Genomic DNA, 17,007 nt, shown 5'->3' on the forward strand with positions numbered 1-17,007 from the left:
ATGGATCTTTTTTTTTTTTTTTTGAGATGGACGAAGCTCTTCTATATCCTATTGTTTATCTCTCTCTTTATCCTGCCTTCTGGAAGATTTCTTTGGCTTTATATCCCAGGATTTTTACTGAGTTTAAGATTTTCTGTTCTGTAAATATATAAATTTTAATTTCCAAGAGCACTTTTTAATAGCGTCTTGTTTCATGGATGCAGTTTCTTGTTTTAACTGTTTTCTCAACAGGGAAGAGAAAGAGAGGTTGCAGGGAGCAGTCTCGTTCCTTTTCTAGAATTTCATTTATTCTTTTATGTCTTTTAGCCTTTGTTAAAGGCAAACTGCTCCAGAACTTAATGTTTTAAACCAGTGATGATTTATGATTTCTCACGGTTCTGTGGGTTGGTTGGTTAGGATGGCCTCTGACATGTGTCTGAAGTGAGTGGCTCATCCCGGGTTGGTGTGGTTTTTTGTCTTCCAGTAGGCTAGACTGGGCATTTTCCTGCATTCAGGGAGTGAGGGTGGGGGCTGCACTCTCTCTCAAGAGGTATAAGCTTAGAACTGGGTATCATCACTTCCATCACATTGTGGTTTTCAAATAAGTTGTAGGGGATGATTAAATAGACTACTTCTTGATGGAAAAAGTTGCATAGAATGTATGGTTACTTCTCTACTCCCCTGTTTCCCTTTTGGCACCTCATCCCACTCTGCACCCCCCTCATTGCTTGCTGTCCAGTTTCAGATCTAAGCCATTTAAAATTCCTTCATCCAATTTCTGACCTCCTATTTTGGGTTCAGGCTTGCGGGTATCTCATAGTTTCCTGGAAGATGGAGTTTGTGTTTTGTTTCTTGTTCTTTATACTGGTTGGGGTTAATTTTAGAGGGAAGTAGGTGGAAACTACTTTCACTTTATTTTAAGACTGGAAGTATTCTCTATGAAGATGAATGAGAGTACAGGGGTTCAGCATACACGAGAGGAGTGTTGTTCTTATTCTATTTGTGATGGACAGATTCTTTTCACTTACCCCATTCATCAGTGAATCAAATTTATTAATTTCATACATGGGCTGGGTCCTTGCCTTTCATCAATTTATAATCTTAGGATGTAAGATACTTTTGTAAAAATGTAACTTTATCAGGCTTAAGGCACTAGTATAACCTGTGGAATTAATAATACCTGGATATAATGTACTTTAAGCATCCCGTAATTTCTAACGAGGAAGGGGCCACTTTGGCCTGGTTAATTAAAGGAGGCAGTGTGAAGGCAGATATCAGAAGGTGGGCTGGATTTTGATAAGCAGAGGGTCTGGCCATGTAAGGTCTTTGTTGATAAGGACAGGGAGCAATGTGAGCAAGGGAATGGTGGTTAAAATACAAAAGTTGAGACAGAAAACTGGAGAGAACAGATTGGTGAGAGTGGGGGTTCTACAGCAGAAAATGAGTAGGGTAGGCAGGGAAAACAGATTGTGGCTGTCCTTTCAAGCCGTAATAAGAGCTTTTCAATGTTCTTTATAAGACCTGAAGGGTTTAATTTTTTTTTTTTTCTTTAGAGCAGATGATCGCTTGGGTGGAAAAGTTGTTTGAAAGTGGGGGGGAACCTGTCTCCAGAGAGGTGGAACTTAAATCTCCCACCTAGGTGGCAGGAGATGAGAGACTGCTGGCTGCTAACAGTGGGAACTGAAAGGTAGGAAAATCCACAAGAGATTATTTTAAAGAAAAAATTGTGGCTTTGGGGGCAACTTGCCTATAGAGGATGAAGCTCCATCCTGGTTGGCTCAGTTCGGCTCTAGAGCAGATAAAGGATGCCGCCATGGACAGGAGTGGAGAACACTGGGATGGAGACCTGTCTTAGGGGAAAGATGAGGGCATTGGTGTGTGTTGGGGTTGAAGGGGTGTTGGGACTTTGAGTGGAGATGTCTGTCTAGCAAGCATTATTAGAAATAAGCACCTGGGATGAACACTGGGGAGCTTCTTTCATAACAGGGGTGGTTCAGATCTTAAGATTGGAAGAACTCTTGAATAGGGAGAGAAGAGAAAGAAAAGGAAGAGTATGCGGCAGAGCCCAGGACCATGTCTGAAGGGTACCTTCAGGGAATGGATGGGGAAAGGTGAAAATTAGATAGGCCCGAGTACTGTGTGTGTGTGTGTGTGTGTGTGTACACNATAAGCACCTGGGATGAACACTGGGGAGCTTCTTTCATAACAGGGGTGGTTCAGATCTTAAGATTGGAAGAACTCTTGAATAGGGAGAGAAGAGAAAGAAAAGGAAGAGTATGTGACAGAGCCCAGGACCACGTCTGAAGGGTACCTTCAGGGAATGGATGGGGAAAAGTGAAAATTAGATAGGCCCGAGTACTGTGTGTGTGTGTGTGTGTGTGTGTGTGTGTACACATGAGTACATACATATCCACAAACAGCTAATGGGTGTGTTAGGCATGCACTACAAAGGTCTTAAGAAGTTTGACTGTTGATGACAAAAGCTGGAGCTAAGGTGTTTGTCACTACCAGAGAGGTGGGTGGCTTACGTGGAGCCTTGCCATGTGTCTGTGTTTCTGTTGCCACATCTCATGGAAGTTCACACACTGTCGCTAGATAGTGTCTACCCCTTCTTCATCCCAGAGTCCCACTGGGTATGGCTTAAAAGCATCTTCAACGACAATAGAAAGACCATGTTCCAGGCCGCAGGAGTCCATACTGCAGTTGATGATACACTGCTGAAATCACTTGTAATTTCCAGTGCTGAACGGTGGGGATGGTCATTGCCATGCTTGCCCTTTACCCATCACTGCCCCCTGCAGCCTCCAACTCTAGCCTCTGTTCTCTGACTCTTCCTTTGAGAAGATGATTTTGTTTGGTCTTAATAATTTATTAAGATTGATCTAATTAGGAAGTTCTTATTGTGCTTCTTTACCACTGAGAACCACAGGTGACTGTTCTTTCAGGAATCTCCTTTTTGTTTGAACTCACGACCCTACAGTTTAGCCACGTAAAATTCTCTGTGTTTACAACAAGTATAATCATAACTGAAACAAACCTAGAGACTCTAGGCCGGGAGTTCCCAGGAGTTTTCCCAGAAGTTGAGCGTCACACAGACATTAATTTAAGTCTGGACTTTGCTACTTATTATCTTCGTGAGCTTGGGCAAGATAAGCCAGCTCACTGAACTTCAGTTCCTCCAATCTGGAGCGGGAATAACAGTGCTGCCTACTTCATAGTGTTGCTGGGAGGGTTAAGTGAAATGACTCACGTGGCCTCCTTAGAGCACATGCCTGACCCGTGCATGGTGGGCCCTCAGTAAAAGTTCCCTATCAGTTCTGTGCATGGTTATTGCTGCTACCAGCTCCTCTCTGTGTCCGTCCCTCCTCCCACCCTTCTCGGCAGCCCACTGGGTATCTTTGAATGTTTGAGAATTGCCCCTGGTAAATCTAGGAGGGAGACTGGAAATGTGTTTTCTAGTGTGTTCCTGGATACTTGAACTGATATCATGAAAAGCTGTGAGGCCACTCCCAAGTGGGTATGGCATATGAAATCTTTTTCTTTTCAGCTTGTTAGAACAGAGATGGGCACTATTACAGGAAGCTCTTGGGACGCCTAGGTGGCTTGGTTGGTTTAGCGTCTGCCTTCGGTTCAGGTCATGATCTCAGGTCCTGGGATTGAGCCCCGCATAGTGCTTCCTGCTTAGTGGGGAGTCTGCTGCTCCCCCTGCTTGTGCTTTCTCGGTCTCTTGCTTTCTCTCAAATAAATAACATCTTAAAAAAAAGAAGAAGAAGAAGTTCTTGTCACCCTTGCCTTTTTGAGGGGGCATTGAGGCCTCCAAGATTATAATGTCTTTGGCTATTAATATACCCCATCCATTTACCCAACATATAATTATGAAGTGCTTTCTCCATTACGGACATTGTGCTAGACAATGAGGATGTGTCTATAGCAAGGATGAAGCTCCATCCTGGTTGGCTCAGTTCGGCTCTAGAGCAGATAAAGGATGCCACCATGGACAGGAGTGGAGAACACTGGGATGGAGACCTGTCTTCNTTAAAGAAAAAATTGTGGCTTTGGGGGCAACTTGCCTATAGAGGATGAAGCTGCATCCTGGTTGGCTCAGTTCGGCTCTAGAGCAGATAAAGGATGCCACCATGGACAGGAGTGGAGAACACTGGGATGGAGACCTGTCTTCGGGGAAAGATGAGGGCATTGGTGTGTGTTGGGGTTGAAGGGGTGTTGGGACTTTGAGTGGAGATGTCTGTCTAGCAAGCATTATTAGAAATAAGCATCTGGGATGAACACTGGGGAGCTTCTTTCATAACAGGGGTGGTTCAGATCTTAAGATTGGAAGAACTCTTGAATAGGGAGAGAAGAGAAAGAAAAGGAAGAGTATGCGACAGAGCCCAGGACCACGTCTGAAGGGTACCTTCAGGGAATGGATGGGGAAAGGTGAAAATTAGGCCTGAGAAGTAGGTTGTGTGTATGTGAGAAAACATGGTTCCTACCCTCCAGGAGGCAGAGAGAACCTTGTAAGCAAATGTAGTGAAGAGCTACCCTGTAAGTACTGTTGACCTCTTTCCAGAGAGTAAGGAGCAGGCTGGTATTAGCATCGAAAGGTGAAGAGCCGTGGTTTGGTGGCTGGCACGGAGCAGCGCATTCGNAGCCGTGGTTTGGCGGCTGGCACGGAGCAGCGTATTCGGAAGGAGAATGTGCTCTCCTGAGCGTAGTTTTCGGCGCACCGGAGCTCCCTGATCCCATCGTAGAGAGTGGCAGTGTTGCTGTTCCACACTGTCTAGGTGGATCCTGGACGTGCCCAGTTTTTCCTCATGATTTGAATCCTAACTCTTAGGATTCAAACATAAATGTAAACAAGGGTGACCTCTTTTCCTTTGTAAGCATTAGATATGAACAAATTGATGGAGGGATGGAGTTGTGTCTCTTAAGAGTCCAGTAAATAGTAAGACATTGGACTCCATTTAAATAACCACTTACAAGTAAGATATGATCCTGGTTCCTTAATTAAATATTGTGAGGCTGAGCAGCTTTGGAGACAGGGACAGTTAACACAGTAATTGTGGCTGCCATAGAATTCTGGGCCACCAATACCAAGACAGACTGTGGACTTTCTTATGATGGGACTTGGTGGACAAAAGCCCGTGACTGCAGACCAGCGTTGTTGGTTCAGACCCCGTGCTACACACAGACTTCTGAGCAGAGAGTCCTGCATGAGCACTGGCTGGTCTGTAGCATTTGTGGCTTGGTCATTTGAATTGGATGTCCACGTTGTAAATCTGGAAGTATTTTTTAGAAAAGTGAATTGAAGCAATATTTAATAAGATAGAACTTTTAAGTATATGTCCACTCAGCAGTAGTTAGTAATTCATCATTATTCTGAAAGGACAACTTGGGGATATGGGATGAATATGACCTATTTTGCTTCTTATTTTATCTGAATGATAACATGTTTGCTTATAATTGGTAGATCAGCCACTTTTTTAGTCCCGATGACGGCCATTCTCAGCATTGTGTCTTCTGTGCACAGGGAGGCTCATGCACCTGTACGCGGTGTGCGTGGACTGCCTGGAAGGGGTTCACAAGATCATCTGCATCAAGTGTAAGTCGCGGTGGGACGGCAGCTGGCACCAGCTGGGCACCATGTACACCTATGACATCCTGGCCGCCTCTCCGTGCTGTCAGGTTGGTATTGACCCCACAGGGCGAGCGGTGCATGATCTCAGGCTTCTGCCCCCTGGCGAACATAGAGGAGATAGAGGGAGCACTGTCGTTAGTTTGGGAGAGGGTGAGGAAGACAGCGAACGGCCGTACACCCCACCTCTCCCCGAGTCCAGGAATGATGGCTGATTTACCACTGTGTGACAAAGCTATTGCTGGAATACTCTGCAGCCATTAAAAGGGAGGTATTGTAGAATAATGTATAATTAATGGAAAATGTTTTTAGTGTATTAAGTAAAAAAGGTAGTTTATAAAATGCTGTAATAGTATGCTTCTATTTGTAAAAAGGGACTATGGAAAGGGATCTGCTAACCTGTAAGCCGGAGGCTGTGTCCGCATGCTGGGATGCGGAGTGGTTCCTTTCGCTTTTATTTTCTTATGTTTTGTGTGATTAACCTGTACTTAGGTTCTAATAAGAGCAAATCATTACTTAAAAGGAAGAAGAAAGTTTTACTTTCTTTAATAGACGGGATTTTCTTTTTGTGTCTTTTTTGTGGGTAGCGCAGTTACCCAGGAACTGCCTGCCTGTACGGTGTTGGAGGCCTCCATGAAAGATTTGGAATCCTTAAAGCACTGCTGAGAGGAAGCATTTTCCAGAATTCAGCTGTCACCAGAAAAAAGGGAAGTCTGGGAAAACACATTAAATAAGTCCATGGAAACACAAGAGACAAAACAAAATCCCTGGAAGTATCTTGGTTTATTTCCAAGTGCCTGGGGGAAAAGAAGGCCTTGTTTTAGAGTTCCTTCATATTCATGGGTAGGAGAGAATTTTACTTTGCTCTTTAGTCGCCAAGCCTGGCTTTTAATATAAATAATTGTGAAACACTTTATTAGTTACTACATGGCTTTATTATCTTTAGCACTATGCTTTGACTTGTTAAAAAGAATATCCTGTGATAAGCCATGCTGGTTGAATTAAAAGGTTGGCAGAGTGGGTATTTCAGCTATACTCTGTCTATACTTGTGTTCTCAAAAGGGGAGTATGGTCAAGAGAGACCTAAATGGCCTTTCCTGGCCTGTCATTTGGTTCCAGATAGGACTGACTACTTGTACGCTATTCCAATATATTGACCACATTTCCATTTTAAAAATCTGTTAGCCTTGGAAGTGAGATCTCATAGTCTTTCAGTTACACACTGTGGCTTTTTATAATGCCCAGCTGTGCCACAGTACGAGCGCTGGAGATGAGAGAAACGGAAGGAAGTGGCTCCTCTCTCTTCACACACACAAGAGAGGGTTCTCTGCTAAAGAAATAAGAAAGTAAAAGAATTTGGGGCCATTCGTTGGTGCTAGAAAGGACCTGGGAGAGCTAGTTGAGCCTCCTTGTTTTCCACACACAGTGGTGGTCTTTTTACCTAGGTCTTTGCAAATGTGTCACAGCCATGTTAGAACCTTGAATGCCCTGTCTGCTGTTCTTTCTACTATACCACTGAAAGGGATTCTTTCCTTATCTTTAGGGAGGAAAGCAGAATGGCATCCTGCCATAGCCAGCCTGTTGGTACTCATTATGTATTTCTACCTTAAAACAATAAAAGCTCACACCTTTATTTTCTAGCCTCCAACTAAAGCAGGAAACATGTTTGATTACTCTTTGGCTTTAAAAAAAATGTCAGTTAACTACAGTTCACTCTTGAACAACATGGGAGTTAGGGGCACAGACCCCCTGTGTGGTCGAAAATCTCTCTATAACTTTTAACTCCCCAAACACTTAACTACTAATAGCCTACTATTGACCGGAAGCCTTACTGATAACATAAATAGTTGATTAACACATTATTTTGTATGTTATGTGTATTGTATACTATATTCTAACAATAAAGTAAAGGAAATAAAACATTATAAAGAAAATACATTTATAGTACTGTACTGTATTTATTTTTAAAAATCTGCTTATAAGTGGACCCATGCATTTTAACCCGTGTTGTTCAAGGGCCAACTCTGTATTCACTCTGAAGGTGCACATGTTAGATGAGACTAAGGAATCAACGGAAGTCTTCTATTAAGACTTTGAGCCAAAAATAAGCTTAATGGTTAATTGTTTGAAAGGAGTAACAGATTAAAGGGAATGACCAAAGAGAGAGATTTGCCCAGAATTTCATTTTTGCTGTTCAGAGCGATTATCAACTAAAAGGGAATTTATCTTAGCTACAGAAACGTCGTCCATGTCATAGCTAAGAATGTGGGCTCTGGAATAAACTACTTTGGTTCAATCCTCAGGCTTTCCGCTTCCTAACTGTGTGGTCTTGGTCATGTTGCTATCACTATGTGCCTGTTTCTTCATCTGAAGTTCACATACTGCCATATACCTCCCATGAGTGTGTTGAGGACAAAATGAGATGATACTTTTCATTACATTTTTAGAATGAATCTGTGTTGAGAGACTGTTGTATTTACTGTTTCTGGTTATTTCTTTAAGTTCTTGGACCTTTTGCTAAAAGATTCCAGTCTTGTGCTGTTAGAGACCCAGGCATGAATGAGGATTTGGTGTGTGGTGGTTTCTAGAAGCCTCAGGATACACAGAGCACTTCTTCCTGGATTGTTTGTTTTGGTGGTGTATTTTCAGGAAATTTTATTTTTACATCAAAGAAAACAAGTGTAGTAACAGCAGAATGAGAAACGTATATGAATTTTTTAAAAATAAACTCAGCACAGTCCACGAAGTTCCACGAGGCTTTGAATGAGGGTCGTCAGCTTCAGCCGCTCCTTACAATCCAGGGGGAAGGGGTGTCAGATTGTGAGGGGAACTTCCGTGGAGAGAGGTTCAGGCAGTGCGAGTTTGGCATTTCTTCCTGCCAGTAGGTGAAAGTGCTAACACTGCTGCAGATCCAGAGAGAACTGAGGAGTCAAACTGTCAGACGGATGATGAGTATTTGAATGTCTATCTTCTGCTCTGCTTACCCTGCTTTTGGTTTACCCTGCTTTTGGTAATAGGAGGGACGCTTGGCCCCACTCTTGATCCGTTCCTCAGACATGACTGTGCTGCATTGCGGTCTGGGTGACTGGGACGGTGTAGTGCGGCAGAGGGAGGGGCACAGTGGCTGACGTGTCTGTGTCTCCCCGCAGGCCCGTCTGAACTGTAAGCACTGCGGGAAGCCTGTGATCGACGTGCGGATTGGGATGCAGTACTTCTCCGAGTACAGCAACGTCCAGCAGTGTCCGCACTGTGGGAACCTGGACTACCATTTCGTGAAGCCATTCTCCTCCTTCAAAGTTCTTGAAGCTTATTGATGAAAGCTTTGCTTTAGTAATAGCTATTTTATTGACTTTATTTCTTTATTACATATCTTTTATAGGGAAGCATTCTGTGACATGACTTTCTTTTCTAATTTAAAGGAGAGTTCCTTCGTGTATGTGTGCCACTAAAATGGGCTTGGCCCCTTGCCCTCTCTTGACTCCTGAGTGTTAGTCTGTGGTCCTGACCAGAGCCCAAATGGATAATCCCGTGAGTCTGGGGTAGCGGTTCACTAGCACTAAGAGTCTCTCGCGCGGCTTTTAAGGTGGGGGGGACGATAGGGTGAATTTAGTCAAGGGATTATGTGGTTATCAACTAAAAGCATGTGGGAGTTGGAGGGAAACTCTTATTAAAATGTTAACTGTCTAAAGGCCTACTTTTAGATCTGCTCTGGGCCTTGGGAAAAACATGGGACCCGTGAATGTAAGCTTGTGCCTGGAGAGCTGAGGGTGTACTAGCCCATCTTGGTTCAGTGCTGTGCCATGCACACTGACCTGCAGATTATCTGGCAGTGGACATGGGTGCTGTTTCTATCACCTCTGTGACTTAGCAGGTAGTTTTCCTATGGAAAATTCTATCCAAATTATGAGACCTATGAAAACTTAGTGGTGTTGCAAATATTTTTGGGTAAACTGACCTGTAACAGAGAGAATATACTACATGAATTTGGAAGTGATGCACACGGACTCGAGAAGCCAAGATCAGGCAGAACCCTATCGTTGGAATTGTGTTTTTGAAGTTGGTCGGATGAGCTCTTGAGAATCCATGAATAACATGATTTGGGTGGTACTGATTTATGTAGGTTGCACTGTCGAAGTGCCATTTGATGTCAGATCCTTCTCACAGGTAAATCTCACAGCCATAGACCCTAACTGGTGAATTTCAGAACCATCATTACCATGCTTTATCTTCCACGAAATTGTTATGGCCACATTTGACCCATTTAATGCTGGGTTTTGCACATCATAGGTTTGACCCTATGAAGGAAAGGAAAAAATTGCTTTGTGAGGATGTGAGGAAGAGAATAATAATTTTAATATTCCTTTTTAAAGTATGTGTCATTTTTCAAAACCGCTGATTGTAATGTATAACAGTATGTTTGAAAATAGATCATTCTAAAGCTCTCCATGATACTTCACCATTAGTGAAAAAAGATGGTAATTTGTATAACTTGATTAGCCAGGACATTGGGCTTTCCAAAATACAGCGTTTTGTTAATTAGAGCTTGAAGATTTAAGTAGACTGACACCCCATACTGTTAGAATTGGAATTGGAATATAATTTCTCAAGAATGGATTTGGCAGTTTCAAGTATTTTACACATATATGCTGATAGGGTGTTGAAAGTACAGTCTGTTTTATGGGTAGCCAAATTCGGGGTTATATGAACAGTTTGCATTATTCGTTTGGTTTATACCATTTTTTTTTTCTCAGAAAAACAGCTGTTTTTCCTCTCAGAAGTGTTTAGGTATAACTGCAAGCAAGTTTCACTTTTACTGTATGAAATATTTGATGTTTCGTCTGAAACAACAGAGCATTGAAGAACCAATATATCAACTAATATTCTTATCTTTCAGTTTGGATGATTGTAATTCTGTTTACTGCATCTAGTTTGGTGTCTGATGGTCTGAAAAATATTTCACAGTGGGGGGAAATGCTCAGGGCCTCTACAAAGCAGCAAATCGATATTGGTCAGACAGTATTTGATGCAACCAAAAAAGGTCTGTAGGACATAGCCCTTGCAGATTTGTCCTTCACACACAGAGCTGAAATTGTGAATTAACTGGTTCCGCACTGATTCTCTCCTGTACCCAAGTATAAAAATTGGTAAGTTTTTCGTGTCTTGAGAGTAACGTTTGAATTTCAGTTCTGAATTTCAAACGGAGAGTAAAATATTTGTAATGCTGTTTTTTAATGCACCTAAAATTTTATAGAGAAACCTGCTTAGTGTTATTGTTCTAGATCTTCAAGTTGGCAAATTACATTCACAAGCCCCTTGGTCAAAAACTGCTGTGAGCGTGGTGTCTGATGCATTCAGTATTTTCTCCTTCGATTGGTTTCTACTCTCTGAAAAATAAGTAGGAGGAGTTTTCCCTGTAATTGGATAAAATTTGCTCCTGGCCTTTATTTGGACCACAAAGTTAGGATTCTGTGGATGCGGCAGTTCTGAAAAAGGAGAGGCATGGGTATCATCTGAGAGTATCGTTTGCCTTTAAGGCATCACATTCTCATCTAAAGTAGAAAATCTGGCTTATTTGAGAGTAAAATATGAGTATGCAACAATGTGGAGAATAAATCTTATTTTGGAAATCTGCTGACCTTAGTATTTTCACCACGCTCCCTCAAAGTACTTTGCTCTGAGTACCTTGGTGGAAATTGGAGTATGTAAAAAAAGATGACTATTTTTTGTTGTGGTTTGGATATTAAAGGATATTCGTCATCCAAGAGATCCATTTTCTGTTTTTCTGATAAAGTGTTCAATAAAATGAACCACTTGCAAGTGATTAATAATTTCAAAGTGATTTTTTATCTTTTCTTTTTTTTTATCATTTATTTTTAAGAGTTCTGTACCTGGAACAAACAAAATTTTACTTGCTTCAGTTCAGTGAGAAACCGTTTCTGATGGCTTTATCGTTTCCTCTTCAGGCTGACTCAGTTCTCCACTCTCTTCTGGTTGCATCTGAAGCAAGTGATATACCAAGTTTATCAACTGCTTGATTAAAAGATAGACATTAGCCATGAAATTGGGCAGTGGGATGAATTATTCCATTCTAAGTAAGACAGAGCTCTCGCCAGTCTTTATTGTCCACGTTGTGCAAAAGAAGGTTATTTTCAGAGTAAAAAGGTTATTTTCATATCTTTTGGGGGGAAATTAACTCATCAGGAAAGAATATTATTAGGTGTTTAAATACTGAAACTAACAGGCTGATGCATAACTTAGTGGACCATGAAAACTAATTTGCTAAAATCTTCTGTTTTGTCCTATAAGACCAACGCCTCACGTACACTCTCTTCTCCTGTGCCTGGGTCAGGACCTCCACGTGGCTTCTCCTCTATGGTCTCCTGGTTGCAGCTCTTGAGCAATTTTAGTTGGATGTTTGGGGAGGACTTGAGGAGAAAGCGCTCCTGTTCAGTGTTTTGGTTCCTTTAGTAGGATGCCGCCTAATCCAGCTCATCTCTGTGTCCTGTTGACTTTGTTATTATTCCAGGTAATTGAAAGAAAACATAACCGATGCGCATCATTAAAACCAGCTCAAAAATATATTCTTGTCCTAAAGATTTCTTGTCAAGATGTCTTAGATTGCACTTTTGTTGAGGGAAGACAGTGTAAATAGCTAAAGAATATTGATAAAACTGAAACATTTTGTTATGGAATTGTGTGTGGTGTTTGAAGGTTTCTGTTTGTGAAATGTATGTATTAAAAATAATAAAATTTCGGAAACTAACATTGTACTCTCTCTTTGGTGTGTCACTTTATTTTTTGTTTGGGTTTCAGGATTTTGGAGCTTGGGCCTGTTTGATCAGAAAAGATAGTAGGGAAGCCTTTCTGGGGTTTGATCATAGTCTGTTCACTGTCACTGCTGCTGGTCATAAGAACCGTGGACTTCTTATGCTGTTCGATAGTGGTGGGTCACGTGCAGCCTACCTTCACAATAAAATAAGTGTTCTATATAACAAAATTCTTCCATATGGATAGTCCAAAATTATTGTTCCAGTTATAGGGAATTCTGTTGAATGGGTAGACAGTCCTGTTCTACAGATTTTTCTTTGGTTCCCAGGCCTGTAACAATTTTCATAATGAAAAGACTTGATCATATGCTTCTTCATTATAAGAAAATGAAAGCTGAATTATCATTAAGCCTCTTGTGACTTTATGCACTGTGGTCAGGTATGTTTTATCTTTTAAATCTTGTTGTCCCTTTCATTTCAACTATCATTCTCAGCTAGTGGATTGAAGCCCCCAAAAACATTGGCGCACAGGATAAGATGTAGAAATGTGGGTGAGGGACGTGTCTCCAGCCTGCTAGTGGATTCAAAGGCCTGTCTTCCCACTTATTTACTACAGACATCTTAGGCATAAATTTTATTGTATTTAAAGACCCAAGGACTCAGGATATTGTGGTTTCTGCTAGTGTAATTTGTTCAACAAAATTCCTTTGCAATTGTAGGAAAAATACAGTTCTTACCATGGCAGAGCAGAAAGAAGAAATGAAGTTAAGCAGTGATTGATAAGAATTAAATTTAATGGGAGAAGAATCTTGTTGGTTTGTAGTGGTTTCCATTTCTTGGCTTATATTGTTTTCACTTCAATTTAGCAGCTGTTAGATTGCTATTACGCAGGCTGTTTCTTGAGTGAAGAGTTAAATTTTGGAAGAAAAAAAAGCTTGCCTTGAGCTTGTGTTCTTTTCATGTTTTGTTAGCTGGCCATAGTGGGGATGAACCTTATTTAATGAATATGAGATACCTTTGAAGATAGTTACTGTTTTAAATAATTTTTTTAAGGCATATTTTTCCCTCTAATGGCGCCCTTTGGCACTGCGGTAATGACTTCGTACAAGCTCCATCTAGTGTTGCTACGCCTCAGGGACGGCAAAATAAAAATTAGCCAAGTACTCGGTTTGATGGAGTTCACTAGGACGACACTGTTTACATGGTTGGTTTCAGCAAATGGAATCCGCTGCCATTGCATCATTTCCTGGTGAGGGATACTGTGCCAAGTGGTTCTGATACACGCGATTGGAGACTTAGATCATATCTTAAAATCAAGTTTAGAACTATCTAGTTACATTTCTCATAAATCTAAAAGTAAATATCGTAGCCATAAAAGTCTAGAATTGAGAGGTGCCAGCATTTAGAGCAAGGGCTATGGTTTTGGTTGTATTCACAGTGGTACATGTTTGTTAAGTAGCTTTACTATTGTATTTACTTTAGAGAGAAATGGAGGCCTAGAAAATTTAAATCTATGTAATACGTTCACATGGTTAATGGCTAACCAAGAGTATTAAGTCTGGGTTTCCTCTTAGTCCTCCAAATAAGATCAATGGGTGGGTACTTTGTTTTCAGCTATGAGGTATTTTGGGGTTTGTTTTCACAAGACAGTGGATTTAAAAGATATAGTAGCCCTCGCTTTAGCCTCACAGGTGCTAAAACGTCAGTAATTCTGAGAAGCTTCGCGGAGCCCTTGTATGATGGTGACAAGTGCATTTGAAAGCATCCCCTATTTTTAGGAGAAAAAAAACCAAAGATGATCACTTTTATAAAAGGGAAAAAGAGTATTCGAAATCAGTAATTGTGTCTTTTGCCTCATTTTTCGTGCATTAATTTGTTGACATTTGTTCCCTTTTATTCAAGCATTGCTGGGATCTGACTTTGAGTTGTGTTTTCATTCAAACATGTCCAGCTGTCAGATTTGATAGCATTGGTCTCTGCAATTTGGGCAGGGTTTTCCTTTTTGACTAACTTTTCAAACAGCTTCTCTTGGTGTGTTTCATTTTCGGTTTCTTACTATTTTGTCGGAAGCTCTGGTATCTCAGACTTCTTTTTTTTTAAGATTTTATTTATTTGACAGAGAGAAAGAGAGCACAAGCAGGGGGAGTGGCAGGCAGAGAGGGAGAAGCAGACTCCCTGCTAAGCAGGAGTCTGATGCAGGGCTCGATCCCAGGAACCCGGGACCATGACCCAAGCTGAAGGCAGATGCTTAACCCACTGAGCCACCCAGGCGCCCCTCTCAGACTTTTTTGAGTTGCTAAACCTGAGCACTCTTTGTTTGTATCCCACACAGCCTTAGAGGGGAAATGCTGGTTATATGTTTCTTCTAGAAACTTAAGATTTTTGGTGGTATAGGGGCTATCTCTTGAGCTAATAATTAGCGATACTCCAAATTATTGCAAAACCATGAGTTGGCAATGAGTGCCTTATACTTGTTTTCATCACATTAACAAATCACATTTCTTGAAGTTGCATTGACATAACATGTGGTTGATGAAAAAATAAAGCTAAGGTGAAGCCCCTAGGCTAGAATTTGTCTGAGGCTCCAGAACCCCATGGCTCTAAAAAGAGAGTGGTTTGGGCAGGGAGCAAAATGGTGGCAGTCCTGGGGGCTATTGTGAATATTTCAGAAAGCTTAATGGGGCTGTAATGTTGCCCACCACGAGACTGCACAGGATATCTAAAAGGTCAATTTATTTTTGGCAGGAGTTACAGCAACCCTGGTTAGCTCATTAAACACAGGCAGTAGCATATGTCTCTGATGAATAATATATGAGAACACAAATGAATTATTACCTAATAAATGCTGTTTACTTTATAGACATAACCTTTCAGAATAGGATAGGGTCAAGTTAGGTGAGGGGTGGTCTTTGGTGATGGGAGAGTTGGGAAAATGCCATTTTTTAGAAGTGTCTACTTTTTCTAATCCTTTTCCTTTTACCTGTTGTGATACTTTTGCCTTATCTTTTCCATACCTGCCTATCTCTGTTTCCTACCTTGTCCTTTCTCCTGCCTATCCTGTTATATCAAGGTTCTTAACCGTTGAAACAATGGTGTAAAAGCCCCCTGACAAACCCAGACATGAGTTGGTCAATAAATTTAAAAAGTTAGTTAAAAAAATAGATTCCTACAATTGGCATAGAGATAGATGAATTAGGTGATCACTAGAGGAATAGAGTAGACCCATACTTACATAGGTGGAGAATTCAGTGAAGAAAGGGCAGTGTAACATGTGCTGGAACAATTTGATATCTGTATGCAAAAAACAAAACAACTAAACCTGGATCTATACTCACGCCATATTAAAAAAAATTCAAAGTGGATAATAGATCGAAGTGTAAAATCTGTAAAAAGTTTCTGTACAGCGAAGAAATAAGACTAAAAGGCAACCTACGAATGAGAGAAGATATTTGCAATTGACATATCTGATAAAGGGTTAGTATCTAAATCATAAAAAGAACTGATACTATTCAAAACCCAAAGATTGAATAACCCAATTAAAAAATGGGCAGAAGACATGANTGAATGAGAGAAGATATTTGCAATTGACATATCTGATAAAGGGTTAGTATCTAAAGCATAAAAAGAACTGATACTATTCAAAACCCAAAGATTGAATAACCCAATTAAAAAATGGGCAGAAGACATGAGCAGACATTTCTCCAAAAAAAATACTTAGAGATGGGCAGCACACACATGAAAAAAAATGCTCAACATCACTGATTATCAGGGAAATGAGAAAGGAAACTACAATGAGTTATCACTTCATACCTGTCATCATAGGTAAAATAACACAAGAAACAACAAGTGTCCGCAAGGATGTGGAGAAAAAGGAACCCTTGTGCACAGTTGGTGGGAATGGAAACTGGTGCAGTCACTTTGGAAGATGGTATGGAGTTTCCTCAAAAAGTTAAAAGTAGAACTACCCTATGATTCAGTAATTGCAGTACTGGGTATTTACCCCCCAAAATACAAAAACAAATTCAAATGGATACATGCACCCCTGTGTTCATTGCAGCATTGTTTACAATAGCCAGACTTTGGAAGCAGCCCAAGTGTCCACTGATAGATGAATGGATGAAGATGTGTGTGTGTATACATATACACACAATAGCATAGTATTCAGCCATGAAAATAGAATGAAATCTGGCCATTTGCAACAACATGGCTAGAGCTAAGAGTATAATGCTAAGTAAAATAAGTCAGAGAAAGGTAAATACCATATTATTTCACTCATGTGGAATTTAAGAAACAAGCCAAAAGAGCAAAGGGAAAGGAAAAAAAGGAGACCGAGAAACAGACTCTTAACTGTAGAGAACAAACTGATGGTTTGGAGAGGAGGTAGGTGGGGGCATGAGTGAAATGGGTGATGGGGATTAAAGAGTACAGTTATGATGAAAAAAAATCTCCCACAAAAAAAAGTAAAATCTGAAGATGGATGAGTTGTATTTTATTAAAATTAAGAACTTCCCAAAGATATTAAGAGAATGAAAATGAACCACAGACTGGAAGAAAAGGACTTTTATCCAGAATCTATGAAGAACTCCCAAAATGTTAAGAAAAAAAAATGGGGGCGCCTGGGTGGCACAG

The 17,007-nt window shown here is 40.8% G+C and overlaps 1 protein-coding gene across 1 annotated transcript in view; it reads left to right on the forward strand.

Moving 5' to 3' along the window:
* Window positions 1-12,381, forward strand: part of HECA (hdc homolog, cell cycle regulator) — a 46,636-nt gene extending 34,255 nt beyond the window's left edge. The window contains exons 4-5 of the mRNA XM_034670787.1: window positions 5,507-5,661; window positions 8,761-12,381. Coding sequence (XP_034526678.1) covers window positions 5,507-5,661; window positions 8,761-8,925 — 320 coding nt within the window. The 3' untranslated portion in view covers window positions 8,926-12,381. The remainder of the gene's footprint in view (window positions 1-5,506; window positions 5,662-8,760) is intronic.
* Window positions 12,382-17,007: the final 4,626 nt, after the last annotated feature.

The sequence above is a fragment of the Ailuropoda melanoleuca genome, chromosome 10, assembly GCF_002007445.2.
Source record: "Ailuropoda melanoleuca isolate Jingjing chromosome 10, ASM200744v2, whole genome shotgun sequence".
Lineage (NCBI taxonomy): Eukaryota > Metazoa > Chordata > Mammalia > Carnivora > Ursidae > Ailuropoda > Ailuropoda melanoleuca.